Source organism: Theobroma cacao, chromosome 9 (genome assembly GCF_053813885.1).
Source record: "Theobroma cacao isolate CCN51 chromosome 9, ASM5381388v1, whole genome shotgun sequence".
NCBI lineage: Eukaryota > Viridiplantae > Streptophyta > Magnoliopsida > Malvales > Malvaceae > Theobroma > Theobroma cacao.
This window is the reverse complement of record NC_142647.1, coordinates 2,809,365-2,823,677: the sequence shown is the minus strand read 5'-3', so window position 1 is coordinate 2,823,677 and position 14,313 is coordinate 2,809,365. Positions and strand designations below refer to the sequence as shown.

The 14,313-nt window shown below is 38.5% G+C and overlaps 3 protein-coding genes and 1 pseudogene across 5 annotated transcripts; 3 read left to right on the top strand and 1 right to left on the bottom strand.

Annotated features, from left to right (window-relative positions):
* The first annotated feature begins 186 nt into the window (after positions 1 to 186).
* Positions 187 to 2,920, top strand: LOC108660472 (ATP-dependent zinc metalloprotease FTSH 4, mitochondrial-like; annotated as a pseudogene). Its single transcript, XR_016028633.1, has 6 exons — positions 187 to 458; positions 675 to 910; positions 1,018 to 1,142; positions 1,382 to 1,443; positions 1,553 to 2,030; positions 2,356 to 2,920. The product of XR_016028633.1 is annotated as an ATP-dependent zinc metalloprotease FTSH 4, mitochondrial-like (transcript).
* A 699-nt stretch (positions 2,921 to 3,619) lies between these two features.
* Positions 3,620 to 8,245, top strand: FTSH4 (FTSH protease 4). Its single transcript, XM_018127936.2, has 7 exons — positions 3,620 to 3,945; positions 4,471 to 4,534; positions 4,690 to 4,953; positions 5,169 to 5,405; positions 5,542 to 5,666; positions 6,068 to 6,544; positions 6,929 to 8,245. Exons 1-7 carry the CDS (start codon positions 3,919 to 3,921, stop codon positions 7,859 to 7,861), a joined length of 2,127 nt encoding a protein of 708 aa, XP_017983425.2. The 5' UTR covers positions 3,620 to 3,918; the 3' UTR covers positions 7,862 to 8,245.
* Positions 8,246 to 8,596: 351 nt separating this feature from the next.
* On the top strand, positions 8,597 to 11,116 carry LOC18588071 (alpha/beta-Hydrolases superfamily protein). Its single transcript, XM_007012232.3, has 7 exons — positions 8,597 to 8,852; positions 9,002 to 9,117; positions 9,266 to 9,348; positions 9,452 to 9,573; positions 9,977 to 10,141; positions 10,266 to 10,359; positions 10,602 to 11,116. The coding sequence occupies exons 1-7, from the start codon at positions 8,843 to 8,845 to the stop codon at positions 10,846 to 10,848; spliced, it is 837 nt and encodes a 278-aa protein (XP_007012294.3). The 5' UTR covers positions 8,597 to 8,842; the 3' UTR covers positions 10,849 to 11,116.
* A 249-nt stretch (positions 11,117 to 11,365) lies between these two features.
* On the bottom strand, positions 11,366 to 14,247 carry SQD1 (sulfoquinovosyldiacylglycerol 1). Of its 2 annotated transcripts, none has more exons than XM_007012231.3 (3): positions 14,084 to 14,247; positions 12,508 to 13,592; positions 11,366 to 12,082 (listed from the first exon to the last, which is right to left on the bottom strand). In XM_007012231.3, the coding sequence occupies exons 2-3, from the start codon at positions 13,552 to 13,554 to the stop codon at positions 11,678 to 11,680; spliced, it is 1,452 nt and encodes a 483-aa protein (XP_007012293.3). In that variant the 5' UTR covers positions 13,555 to 13,592; positions 14,084 to 14,247; the 3' UTR covers positions 11,366 to 11,677. The 2 variants fall into 2 exon arrangements, with proteins under 2 accessions (XP_007012293.3, XP_017983084.2); XM_018127595.2 differs by lacking the exon at positions 14,084 to 14,247 and adding an exon at positions 13,668 to 13,995.
* Positions 14,248 to 14,313: the final 66 nt, after the last annotated feature.

The following is a 14,313-nucleotide window of genomic DNA, read 5'->3' as shown; positions in this document are numbered from 1 at the left end:
ATTGCGCCAACTTTCTCAGTAGAACTCATCATTCTTGTCTGTGTCTTTCAATCAAAATTTTCTATTCTATCATTATTTTCATTATTTTATTCATTTTCAACGATCGACTTGGCTTTACCTTTCATTGTTAGCTTCCTTGTTCTCAACTCGAAAACTATTTTGCCTAATCCTAAAGTGAAATCTTCTTCTGGTGCAGGTAATAGGCTTTTGAGTGGCCAACACAGGTTTAAGTCAAGCTATGTTGGCAATTAGCTCACAGAGTCTGTGATGCAGATGAGGCTAGTGAAGTTGCTTATTTAAGAGAACTTTACCATAGAAATGATCCTGAAGCAGTGATAAGGCTACTTGAAGTCAGCCATCATTACATTCTAACCGGTCTGCACTTTCTGAATATGTCAAAGCATTAGTCAAAGTTGACAGGCTGGATAAAAGTGAGTTACTTAAGATGTTACAAAAAGGTGAATGATCTTACTATCTTGCATCATTAATTTCTTTTAAATTGTTAGTTTTGCAATATTTTTTCACTTTGTTGAAGGCATCTTTGAACACAGTGTCTAATCTGATAGCATTTGTAAATTCTCTGTTAAAATATTATTAGGCATTTTCTTTCTGAACAATTTCCACTCTTTGCCTTTCTGAATTTTTGCTTGCTAAGAGATTGTGCAAAATTACAGGTATTGCTAATTCAGCAAGGGAGGAAGAGAATATAGGAGGCCTTTTCAACTTTTCAAAATGTGGGAAAATCTTCAAAAGATAGTGTTTTAGGAACTGCTAGTGCTCCTATCCACATGGTACCAGCAGAAGGAGGACATTTTAAAGAACAATTGTGGCATACTATTCATACTAGCACTTGGCTTCTTGTGGATTTCTGGTGTAGGAGCACTTATTGAGGATAGATGGCTTCCTAAAGGTAGAACTATAAAATGACATATAAGTCTTTCACTAAAATTGTCTACGTACACATTTAAACTGATAACTGTTTTTCTAAATTTTGATTCACTGAGATCCTTGTTTCAGGACTTGGTCTACATGACGAGGTGCGACCCAGTTTAGAGTCTAACACGAAATTTAATGATGTGAAAGGTGTTGATGAGGCAAAGGCAGAGCTGGAAGAAATTGTCCACTACCTTCGAAATCCTAAGGTAAATACAGTTTTGGATTTGAAAATACTCTCTCTCTCCTTTGTAGAGTGCTCAGAGTTTTTACTAATCCCTGAATTTTCAGACTCAGGGTGAATGATGAAGTAGCTTGTGGAACTTCCTTTGGTTTATTTACATTGCTATCTGCCTTAGGAAAGTATTATGGTTGAAAAAACTGCTTCTAATTTAAATTTTACAGTGTATAATAGTTTGAATATTTACACATGGTGTTATCTATCCAGGTCATTGCTGTGGAGGAGATAACCTGCATCTCAATTCACTACACTCAACTAATTATTCCATGGTATTCATCTTATAGTGATTACTTTATTGCATTTTCCCTTGACACATCTTTCTTGACTGAACAGAAAGGTTGATTTTTTTCCCCCTCTTTTTACTTATCTTTCTTGCAGTGCTTTACTCGTCTTGGTGGCAAGTTTCCAAAAGGTGTCTTGCTTGTTGATCCACCTGGCACTGGGAAAACTATGTTAGCAAGAGCTATTGCTGGAGAGGCCGGTGTACCTTTCTTTTCCTGCAGTGGCAGTGAGTTTGAAGAGATGTTTGTTGGAGTTGGAGCTCAACGAGTGAGAGATCTTTTTTGCTGCTGCAAAGAAGTGATCACCGTGTATCATATTTATTGATGAGATAGATGCCATAGGTGGAAGCCGTAATCCAAAGGACCAGCAGTTCATGAGGATGACTTTGAATCAGTTGCTCGTTGAATTGGATGGTTTTAAACAGAATGAAGGAATTATTGTGATTGCAGCAACGAATTTTCCAGAATCATTGGATAAGGCGCTTGTGAGACCTGGATGATTTGACTGCCGGATTATTGTTCCTAATCCAGATGTTGAAGGACGGACGCAGATTATGGAATCCCACATGTCAAAGGTATCTTGTGCACTCAATAGAAGTCAACATCTTTTAAGAGTTTGAGCTTGAGTTGACAGCTGTCAGTGGCTGATTGTTCATGTTCTAGACAATACTTTGCATGGACTGTGCTTGGCAGTCCCCATTGCTGTTAGCTTTTAGAACATGCTTCTAATTAGTGTCTTTGCTATTTTACATGTTGGTTCAATTACATCAATATTTTGTAGTCTGACTGCTGACATTAGGTTTATGTTGCATCACAGTAATCATTAGGGTAGGTGATATTTCCTGGTAAAATTTGTGTGCAGCCATGCATGTGTAACAAATATACTCTGGTGCATTACAGGTCTTGAAGGCCGATGATGTTGATTTAATGATCATTGCAAGAGATACTCCTGGGTTTTCCGGTGCTGATCTAGCAAATTTGGTCAACATTGCTGCTGTGAAGGCTGCAATGGATGGTGGTAAAGCAGTGACAATGTCTGATCTGGAGTATGCAAAGGACAAGATCATATTGGGAAGTGATCGCAAGTCAGGTGTCATTTCTGATGAGTCACGAAAATTGACAGCATTCCACAAGGGTGGCCATGCCCTTGCTGCCATCCATACTGATGGGGCACTTTCTGTTCACAAAGCAGCAATAGTCCCCTGAGGGATGGCTCTTGGCATTGTTTCCCAGTTGCCTGACAAGGATGAAACGAGCCTTTCCCGAAAGCAGATGCTTGCAAGGCTTGATGTTGTCTTGGGGGAGTGGGTTGCAGAAGAGCTTATCTTTGGAGAAAATGAAGTTACTTCTGGTGCATGGTCTGATCTTAAGTACGCACCAACACTTACTATCATGCAAAGGAGGACTTAATTTTATCAAATCACGTATCTGATAAATAGGGAATAACCGACATGTTGACAGTGAACAGTGATTTCCCCCCAAAGCAGAACCAAAATGGATTCAGGAATTTTTTTAATTGGTGTTATAACTAAATCTATTTTGACTTGAAGTATTTGATCTCACTTTTCACACAATTGTAAAAAATTAATAAGTTTATTAACATTATTAACTATATAAAACTTTAGTATAAAAAGTATAATCAGCAGGGATTTTTTTCATTCTATGTCGGTCCGTCCCTGATCGAAGCATAAAGATATAGCCTAAGATATTTATGAAAATAAAATAACATACAAATTGTGGGACTCAATTTGAGGTGAATGAAAATTATAGAAAGCCATGGTCAATAGGCTTCAACGAAAGCCCAAACCATAGCTTTCAGTCTAAACCCACCTATTGTTGGATCTACCCATTTAAACATGTTAAAAACCAATTCAAAATTATCCCAAATTTGTAAAATTTCGATTAAGTGGGGGATGATTTTTTATATAAAATCATATATGATATTTGTACAAATAATAAAGAAATATAAAAATAAAATTTGTACTATTTTATTGGTGTACTATTATTTTTTTTATTTCTCCCATTTAGATTTTAAACCATTTATTGGCATAACCCATAAGAATCTCAGTTCCCCTTCACAAAAATCCATGATGTAACATTTCTACAACCAAAAACAAAAAATATCTCCATAAAAGAAAAGAAGGAAAGATTTTGAAAGGGTCAATACTCGACGAGAAAAGATTAAAGCTGAAAGGGCAAATCCGACATTTTGTAGCAGGACATTGGACTAACTCTTCTTCCTGGGCACGCACCCACCAAACCAAAATGCATAAGCTTTTGCTCAAGTGATAGTGATCTTACCATTCAGATTATTTCTCTTCAACACTCTGTTTCTGATTTTTTTTTTTTTGTATTTATTTTTGTTTTCCTTCTTTTCTCGATAACCAAACGCACCCATAGACGTCGGAGAGAGAGAGAGCAAGGATAGAAGGATCGGACCTTTTTGGGTCTCTGTAAAAGGCGATGGCTTGGAGACACCTAATCACTCAGGTTGCTTTCCCTCTCTCTTTTAAGATTCGTTTTGCTTAGGTCTTAACTTTTTATATATATAAATTTTTTTGCTTTTTTTGTTATTTATATATTGGGTTTCTGTAATATAATGTTCTGAAATTTGGAAATTGAGGAAACCCTAATTTTGAATAGCTTAAAGCTGTTACGTTTAACACTTGTATCCGAGCTAGGTATTAGAGTGGGTAATTAAAAGATTACCGGAATTGAGATTTGAAATCTTCTATTTTAATTTCCGTTGCTCAGCTGATTGGGACTTCTACTGGCACAAAACTTCAGTTTCTTTAGGGGATTGCAATTTTCATTTCATCAATCTGCATATGTGGGAATGTGGTTTTGCATGAACGATTGTTAAAAAGAAGTTATTTTTAGCTCTAATTAGATTGCTGCAAGGTTTAGTTAATATTTTGTGTGTGTAATTGTTGTTTAGTAATTTGCATGTTTGACTTAGATTTGTATGCTTATGCTTTGTATAAAGAAATAAGCTCCATCTTCATCTTAAAACAGGTTTCAAGACAGCAATCAGAGTTGGGACATTTCGGGAACTTGCTCAGTCGAACTCATCATTCTTGTATGTGTGTTTCAATCAAAAGTTTCTATTCTATCATTATCTTCTTAATTTTATTCTCTTTCAACAAACCACTTGGCTTTAACGTTCATTGTTAGCTTTCCTTGTTCTCAACTCAAAAACTATGTTGCCTAAGTTGCTATCTTCTTGGGGTGCAGGTAATAGGCTTTTGAGTGGCCAACAGAGGTTGAAGTCAAGCTATGTTGGCAATTTAGCTCGCAGAGTCCGTGATATAGATGAGGCTAGTGAAGTTGCTCATTTAAGAGAACTTTACCATAGAAATGATCCTGAAGCAGTGATAAGACTATTTGAAAGTCAGCCATCATTACATTCTAATCGATCTGCCCTTTCTGAGTATGTTAAAGCATTAGTCAAAGTTGACAGGCTGGATGAAAGTGAGTTACTTAAGACATTACAGAAAGGTGAGTGGTCTTGCTATCTGGCATGTATAAGTTTTTTTAAAATGTTAGTTTTGCAATATTTTTTCACTTTGTTGAAGGAATCTTTGAATGCAGTTTCTAATCTGATAGCATTCGTAAAATCTTTACTAGAATATTGTTAGGCATTTTCTTTCTGAACAACTTCCACTATTTGCCTTTCTGATTTTTGCTTTCTAAGAGATTGTTCAAAATTGCAGGTATTGCTAATTCAGCAAGGGAGGAAGAGAGTATAGGAGGCCTTTCAGCTTTGCGAAATGTGGGAAAATCTACAAAAGATGGTGTCCTAGGAACTGCTAGTGCTCCTATCCACATGGTAGCAGCAGAAGGAGGACATTTTAAAGAACAATTGTGGCGTACTATACGTACTATTGCACTTGGCTTTTTGTTGATTTCTGGTGCAGGAGCACTTATTGAGGATAGAGGGATTAGCAAAGGTAATACTTTAAAATGACATGGAAATTTTTCTCTAAAATTGTCTATGTACATGTTTTTTTTCAAAAGGTGTCTATGTACACGTTTAAACTTTTAATTGTTTCTCTGAATAATGATTCACTGATATCCTTGTTTCAGGACTTGGTCTACATGAAGAGGTGCAACCCAGTGTGGAGTCTAACACAAAATTTGATGATGTGAAAGGTGTTGATGAGGCAAAGGCAGAGCTAGAAGAAATTGTCCACTACCTTCGAGATCCTAAGGTAAATGCAGTTTTGGATTTGATAAATCTCTCTCTCTCTCTCCCCTTTGTAGAGTGCTCAGAGTTTTTACTAATCCCTGAATTTTCAGACTCAGGATGAATGATGAAGTAGCTTGAGTAACTTCCTTTGGTTCATTTACATTGGTATCTGCCTTAGGAAAGTAGCATGGTTGAAAAAACTGCTTCTACTTTGAATCTTACAGCATATTATGGTTTGCATATTTACATGCAGTGTTATCTATCCATGTCATTGCTGTGGAGGGGATCTCCTGCACCACTCAACTAGCTATTCAATGATATTTATCCTATAGTGACTGGTTTACTGCATTTTCCTTTGACACATCTTTCTTGAGTGAACAGAAAGGTTGACTTTTTCCCCCTTTTTACTTACCCTTCTTGCAGCGCTTTACTCGTCTTGGTGGCAAGCTTCCAAAAGGTGTCTTGCTTGTTGGTCCACCTGGCACTGGGAAAACTATGTTAGCAAGAGCTATTGCTGGAGAGGCTGGTGTACCTTTCTTTTCCTGCAGTGGCAGTGAGTTTGAAGAGATGTTTGTTGGAGTTGGAGCTCGACGAGTGAGAGATCTTTTTGCTGCTGCAAAGAAGCGATCACCATGTATTATATTTATTGATGAGATAGATGCCATAGGTGGAAGCCGTAATCCAAAGGACCAGCAGTACATGAGGATGACTTTGAATCAGTTGCTCGTTGAATTGGATGGTTTTAAACAGAATGAAGGAATTATTGTGATTGCAGCAACAAATTTTCCAGAATCATTGGATAAGGCACTGGTGAGACCCGGACGATTTGACCGCCGCATTATTGTTCCTAATCCAGATGTTGAAGGACGGAGGCAGATTATGGAATCCCACATGTCAAAGGTATTGTGTTCACTCTGTAGAAGTCGACATCTTTTAGGAGTCTGAGCTTGAGTTGACAGCTGTCAGTGGCTGATTGTTCATGTTCTAGACAATACTTTGCATGGATGATGCTTAGCAGGCCACATTGGAGCATGTATTGTAAATTTTGCTGGATATAAGCTTTTCAAACATGCTTCTAATAAGTGTCTTTTCTATTTTACATGTTTCAATTACATCAATATTTTGTAATCTGATTTCCGACATTATGTATATGTTGCATCACAGTAATCTTTTTTTTTTTTTTTTTGAAAATTACATTACAGTAATTATTAGTTTAGGTGATATTTCCTGGTAGAACTTGTGTGTAGCCATGCATGTGTAACAATTCATTCTGCTGCATTGCAGGTCTTGAAGGCCGATGATGTTGATTTAATGATCATTGCTAGAGGTACTCCTGGGTTCTCTGGTGCTGATTTAGCAAATTTGGTCAACATTGCTGCTGTGAAGGCTGCAATGGATGGTGCTAAAGCAGTGACAATGGCTGATTTGGAGTATGCAAAGGACAAGATCATATTGGGAAGTGAACGCAAGTCAGCTGTCATTTCTGATGAATCACGAAAATTGACAGCTTTCCATGAGGGTGGCCATGCCCTTGTTGCCATATATACTGACGGGGCACTTCCTGTTCACAAAGCAACAATAGTCCCTCGAGGGATGGCTCTTGGCATGGTTTCGCAGTTGCCTGACAAGGATCAAACAAGCCTCTCTCGAAAGCAGATGCTTGCAAGGCTTGATGTTGCCATGGGGGGGCGGGTTGCAGAAGAGCTCATCTTTGGAGAAAATGAAGTTACTTCTGGTGCATCCTCTGATCTGAAGCACGCAACTTCACTAGCTAGAGTTATGGTTACAAAGTATGGCATGAGTAAAGAGGTGGGGCTTGTTACTCATGATTATAATGACAATGGCAGGAGCATGAGCACTGAGACTAGACTTCTTATAGAGAAAGAAGTGAAGTACTTACTGGAAAGGGCTTATAACAATGCAAAAACCATCCTCACAACCCACAGCAAAGAACATTACGCACTCGCTAATGCATTGCTTGAGCATGAGACACTCACAGGGAGTCAGATTAAGGCTCTACTTGACCAGCTCAACTCTCAGCACCAGCAACAAGATCAGCATCAAGAGATGGTTGCCCCACAGAATGGACCTCAGTCCAATCCAGTGCCTCCAAGTCCAAGTCCGGCTGCATCTGCGGCGGCTGCGGCAGCTGCTGCTGCTGCTGCTGCCGCATCTGCTGCAGCTAAAGCCAAAGGCGTTGCTCCTGTTGGATCTTAGCGTGCAAGGGGTTGGTAGGCCCTCTTGCCTGGTGGTTATTTATTGAATTGAATGTGCATATACATATTCACCATCTTTTGAGTTCTAGGAACTTTGCCTGATTGCTGCCACTGGGTTTATTTATGGATAACCTTGTGTCTGATATATAGACTGAATGCTGTAGAAGAATTCTATGTCATCCATGTCGCCGTGGCAAGTGTAGCAGTTAACTCGAGCATTAGAAAAATGTATGGCATCTCCCCCCCCCCCCCACCCTCTTGTTTTTTCTTTCCCTTTTGATTTAACAATTTTCCTCTCGTACAGTGAACGATAATGTTCCATTTAAAAGTTTACGCTCCTTCGGATTAGCTTGTAAAGCCTTTATAATAAAGTGCGTTTGGATTACTTATTTATTTTTCATTACCTGTTATGTGAATGGAGGCCTGGCAAGAACTAAGGATTTGTGTACTTTCCAGGATTTATTTAACCGTAAATGTAAAAAGTGTTGTAGTTGACAGGAATTTGAAAATAAGTGACCGAACCAAATCTTTCATCATTGTGAGGAAAAGAAGAGCTCTGCCCCGACGGGCATGACCATTTGTTTGGGCTCCTATGAACGTGAGAAGTGAGAACAGATGCTCATACTCAAATTTATGTCTACATTAGCTTGTTCTCTGCGAAGACAAATAAAATCTTGGCTTTTTGTTTAATTAGTAAAAGAGGCAGAAAAAATAAACTAAGTTCACTCAAAAGACAAAAAGTCCAAGCTAGAGATGCAAATGTTAAATCCCGAAATCCGATTGGTAGTTTATGTAAATGTTGGCGCTTAACTGTCCAACAAGAACTACAACCGTAAGTTGGTTTGGACCAAACATTAACTAACAGATCCAAGGTTAGTTTCAGAAGAGGGCTACCTCCCAAATTTCAGAGACGTGTCTCCTTAAGGCAGTTCCGACCCCTCAATATTAACCTTCAGTCGGCGCGTTTCCAACTCGTACCTCCATGACTTCAGGTAAGATGTGGGTTTTTCGAGAGAAATCAATTAAGAAAGATGGATGATGGTTTTCTTCTTCTTCTCTTTCATGATTGGTTTGTCGCTTTGTTTGTTTAACCATCGTAACACAACTCAAATTGCGTTCTGATATATGTAATTTGCAACAGTTGGACATCAGAGAATTGCAATTCAAAACAACCATGGGGAGAATCTCGTCGGAATATTACATGAAACAGGTTCTAAGGATCTTGTTATCATCTGCCATGGCTTTCAATCAAAGAAGGTGGGTAAATTGTTAGATATAATACACATTACATTAATTACCATCAGTTGTGATTGTTCTTTGAGTTCATATCTATAACCGTGTAGCTTTCTTACTGTAAAGTATAAAGGAAGACCAATTCACAAATAAATCCGTGTTTTGTGTATAGGAACGCATACCCATGGTGAGTCTGGCCACTGCGTTAGAAAGAGAAGGAATCAGTGCTTTCCGCTTTGACTTTGCTGGGAATGGGTAAGATGACTGAAGACTGAAGTAGAAGAAGCAAGCTTTATAAAGTTACAAGTTGCTGATACAAACAATGGTTATTGAGGGTATTCGTGCTTTTGTCTTCCAGGGAAAGTGAAGGTTCCTTCATGTATGGTAACTACCGCAGAGAAGCTGAGGATTTACGAGCTGTTGTTCAATATTTCTGCAAGAAGGAACGCCTAATAACTGCAATCATCGGGCACAGTAAAGGTTTGTTAATGTAATATACAACTAGGATATGAATCAGTATAGTCAAACTCTAAATGAGAATAAATAGGGAGGGAATTTCTTAGATTTTTCTAAATTCATGAAAAGCTTTGAGGGTCAAACTGTTGATTTGAATCTATTACTCAATGTTGTGAAAAATTTTAATTTATATATTTAAAGGTTTCCTCACAACCATGAGAGTAGTGTTACTTTGCTATTGCAGAAAACAGTAATGCATTCCATATTAAGCTGCAGTTAATGGAGTTTTTTCAAGTTGGAAAGAACTTCGTTGATTTACACGTCCTCCTTTTTTTTTTTAAAAAAAAAAGGGGCTTTTAGGGATCAAAATTTAGAGTTCATTGATCAATTCTTGTAAGTTCTATACTGCTGAAATAAATTTCTGCAGGAGGAAATGTGGTGCTTCTCTATGCTTCAAAGTACAATGATGTACCAGCTGTTATCAATATTTCTGGCCGCTTCCATCTAGAGAAAGGCATGGAAGGTCGATTGGGTAAAGATTTCTTGCAAAGAATCAAGCAAAATGGGTATATTGATGTTAAGAATAGAAAAGGTAAGCTTTTGTATTATGCTTCTGTCCCCATAATTAAAGTTCTGCTGTCACCTTCCAGTAAACAATTTGTGATAAACTAGTTCCTTTTATTCCGAAACCAAGGATTTTTGTTTTTCATTTGCAGGAAAGTTTGAGTATCGTGTAACTGAAGAAAGTTTGATGGACCGATTAACCACTGACACTCATGCATCGTGCCTTTTGATTGATCAAAATTGCAGGTTACAAAATGCTAGCATTGACTGCTTTTCTAATGTTCATGTCAGATACGGCTGGATCAATTGCAATGTGAATGTCACTTACCAGAGACAAATACTCTGGATATACTGAATTATGATCGCCCACCCTCTAGAGCAGATTTAACTGTTTGCATTGGGAATAACTAGTTTGCACCTTCGGTAAAGATGTGATTGTTGGCGTAGATTTATCGCTTGTGTTTTAATCTTGATGCCATTGTTTTCAGGGTGTTGACAATTCATGGAACCATGGATAAAATTGTACCAGCCAAAGATGCCCTGGAATTTGCCAGGTTTATTCGAAATCATAAACTGCAGTTAATTGAAGGAGCTGATCATGAGTATACTTCACACCAAGATGAGTTAGCTACAGTTGTGCTTGATTTTATAAGGGCAGTCCGTGAAGACAAGAACATACCCCAACACTTCCAATCATGCAAAAGAGGGCTTGATTTTATCAAATCACGTATCTGATAAATAGTGAATAACATACATGTTCCTGAAAGAAGAAAATAGATCCTGGAGATTTTTGCCCAGCTAATGTAAAAGCTACCTTTACGGTTGAATTTTTAAGCTTCAGATTTTGCTGCATTCCCTACGGCCTTCTTCTTTGTGGGATCCAGGAAGTTAAGCTTATAGATTGTTTTGTAGGTTAACTGATTTGTAGGTTATTGTAAAAGGAAACTCCGTTACTGCAATGGAAAAGCCATGAAGCTATAATTTTACATCATACAAAGTAAAATTACTTTGGTTTCAACTTCTATAGGGAGGTTTAACTTGTACTAGAAACCAAATACCTATCTGCAATATGATTATATATTACTTAAAAGTGGCGAACAATGAGCAGATAAGGTACATCCAACTTAGCATGGAATCACCTCCTAGAGTGAGACGACTTGGAATAACTGTTATGGTTAAAATTGGGAAGAACAAAGCCCTCAGTTCATGTATTACCACAGGACGAGTGAAAAGCAACAGGATAACAACAACATTGGAGAACTTCAGTCACTTTAAATTACGAATATATTACAGTAATTATTATTGATATTTTCCACCTTATCAAGATATAAGCAACTGAATACAAAAACAGGCTCACAGTGTTCCACACCAAAGGCCACGATCCAAGAACTCAAGTCATATTGCGCTCTCATGTGCAACCAATTTAACCATGTTTAGATTCCAGAGGCAAATTACAGACCACGCTTACCATGAAAAGTTGAAAGAACTGCAGCACCATCTACAAAGGGCAAAAGGATACAACAAGGTAAACAAGAACTTTCTGACATCTACATCTGTCGACCACTTAATTAGCTGGCACAGTCTGTGGCTTCACCCCAATTTTTCTCCAAGAAACATTAGGCATAATCTGTTTTCTGTCAACACGATCCTTGTACTTAACAGTAAAGTTGAGCAATGAGTCAAGAAGAGAGTCTGAGAGGAGATGTGGTTTGAGTCCCAGCTCAATGAGTTTAGTATGCTTTGCATTGTAATAATGTTCCTCCGCCTCAACTCTTGGGTTGGGCACAGATATGGTTTGCACATCAAGTCCAAGCTTCTCTCCTGCTTTTGTTACAAGGGCAGCTAGTTCATTGACAGAAAACTGCTCAGTGAATTGATTGAAAACCCGAAATTCACCAGGTTGTGCTGGATTTGCAATAGCAAGTTCAACGCACTGAACTGTGTCTCTTATGTCAAGGTAACCCCTGGTCTGAATTTTATAAATAGAACATGAGAGAGAGAGTTAGACATGCATGCAGGAAAAATGCCATCCTCGAATTATAGCCGAACATAACTGTACCAAGGAATTTTCTGCATTATAAAATATCCATGTCCAATATGTGCATGGTGGCACATCTACCATGTCGAAGGAATGGGCACTGGGAGTGTGTGTCAAGTGTATACCATGAAACATCGAGCATATCTGATAAATGGTGTGTGTGTCTGTGATGCATTAGATACAAAACTGACTAAGCACAAATTCGGTTGATGAAAACTGTTTACTTGCAGTGAACAGTCATTCCTCCCAAAAGCAGAATCCAAGCGTAAAGATATATCCTAAGGTATTTATGGAAAATAAAACACAAAATACAAAGTGTGGGGCATCAATAGTAGGTTCGAATAGAGGAGTCTCACCTGGCCCCCTTTCCCATAAACTGTAAGGGGATGCCCAACAGCAGCCTGAACACAAAACCGATTCAATGCTGTTCCAAATACTCCATCATAATCAAACCGGTTATACAGGTCTTCATGCATTGAAGTCTCGTCGGTCCTTACCCCATAAACCACTCCTTGATTCAGATCAGTGGCTCTGATGCCCCAAGCCTTGCAAGTGAAGGCTATGTTATTTGAATCATGAACCTTACTGAGATGATAAAAAGAGCTTGCTTGCTTTGGATAAGGCAAAGTATCGGTCCTTCCATTATGAGTGATTGTTATATAACCCTCTTCAATATCTATGTTTGGAGTTCCGTACTCTCCCATTGTCCCAAGCTTTACTAGATGGCACTGCTCCCTGAATTCCTTTATTGCAAAAAGAACATTGAGTGTTCCGATTACATTATTTTTCTGAGTGAACACAGCTCTTGATCGATCGATCATTGAATAAGGGGCAGACCGTTGCTCTCCAAAGTGGACAACAGCGTCAGGTTCAAATGAGTTAAAGGTTTCAGATAAGAACTCAAAGTCACAAATATCACCAATATAAAGGTCAATTGTCTTTCCAGTGGTAGCTTTCCAACAACGGAGCCGGTTATGGATAGAGGAAATCGGTGTCAAGGAGTCAAGGCCAAGCTGGTGGTCAAAAAGCCGCCGGACAAGGCTGTCCACAATTGCAACATCATAACCTCTGTTGGACAGGTGGAGGGCTGTAGCCCAACCACAGTAGCCATCTCCACCAATAATCATGACCCGCTGAGGCTTTGAAGGTTCATTTGGGGACAGATTAGAACCAGACCCGGGTTGAGCGGAAACTTCTTGGCGTACAGGTGCGGCGGTTGCACGAACCACAAAACTTCTTCCTCCCCTGTCTCCTTGGAAAACAAGCCTTTTGAAGGGGGATTTGGAAGTCTGAATGGTAAAAGAGGTAGGAAGTGCTGTTCGAACCTGATTCAGAGGTTGACCACAAGGTCTGTAGCTAGATGAGATCTTTACAGAGCATGTAGTTGACAGCAAATGTGCCATTTTACTGTTTGGTTGTGCCCAACAATATTCACATGCCCCTGCAAAATACCAATATGGTCCAAAATTAGTTTCGAAATCCAGGGAACTGTTCCTCAGGCAAAAAGAAATTCTACCTCAATCCTTGTATTACTTCTGGTTTGCTCTTCTAGAGCAAGTTTCAACGTTGTCGGGAAAGAAGGAAACCCTTTCTTTTGTCCAATAAAATGGCAATTCAAAGAGTTATAACAACCACCACTGCTATAAGCTCATACTAAAATCTGAGTCCAACTCTAGTTTCTATCTATTTGAGACAAAAATGAAAATCAAGTACTAAAGCTGCATAGCTGAACCATACAAGCAAGCCCACTCCAAAAAAGGCATTAATCATAAACACCCAACCGTTTAAAGTTGTTTGCTTTCTCATTTAAGAATAAACAACAGTTCCTAAGCATACCAATAAACATTTAAAAGAACCATTAACAATGGAAAAATGAAAAAAAAAAAGAAAGGAAAAAAAGTAGAGAGCATTGCTGAACTGGATAGTGATTACCTCGAGAGAAGTAAAGCTTAGAACTAAAATTTAGAAGAAGAGGCTTTTATAAAAACTTGGGATGAGATGAGAAGAGGGGCCTCTGTTCCTGGTTTAAGGGAGACAAAAGAGGGGATCTTTCGGTTCTCCACACTACGGGACGAATCAAAGGAGACAGGGAGCGGATATTCGTTTTATCCACTACTATTAAATTACAAAGTGAAAGATTTTTGTTGGTGTGTATTTGGGTC

What these genes read in the sequence shown, in the direction of transcription:
- FTSH4 (XM_018127936.2), top strand. Translation starts at nt 3,919, where the DNA reads ATGGCTTGGAGACACCTAATCACTCAG. An exon ending in GGATAGAGGGATTAGCAAAG is followed by an intron (nt 5,406 to 5,541) that starts GTAATACTTTAA and finishes TCCTTGTTTCAG; the next exon opens with GACTTGGTCTACATGAAGAG. An exon ending in TGGAATCCCACATGTCAAAG is followed by an intron (nt 6,545 to 6,928) that starts GTATTGTGTTCA and finishes GCTGCATTGCAG; the next exon opens with GTCTTGAAGGCCGATGATGT.
- LOC18588071 (XM_007012232.3), top strand. An exon ending in TTTGACTTTGCTGGGAATGG is followed by an intron (nt 9,349 to 9,451) that starts GTAAGATGACTG and finishes TTTGTCTTCCAG; the next exon opens with GGAAAGTGAAGGTTCCTTCA. An exon ending in TTGATTGATCAAAATTGCAG is followed by an intron (nt 10,360 to 10,601) that starts GTTACAAAATGC and finishes CATTGTTTTCAG; the next exon opens with GGTGTTGACAATTCATGGAA.
- SQD1 (XM_007012231.3), bottom strand. Translation starts at nt 13,554, where the DNA reads ATGGCACATTTGCTGTCAACTACATGCTCTGTAAAGATCTCATCTAGC. An exon ending in TTTATGGGAAAGGGGGCCAG is followed by an intron (nt 12,083 to 12,507) that starts GTGAGACTCCTC and finishes TATAAAATTCAG; the next exon opens with ACCAGGGGTTACCTTGACAT.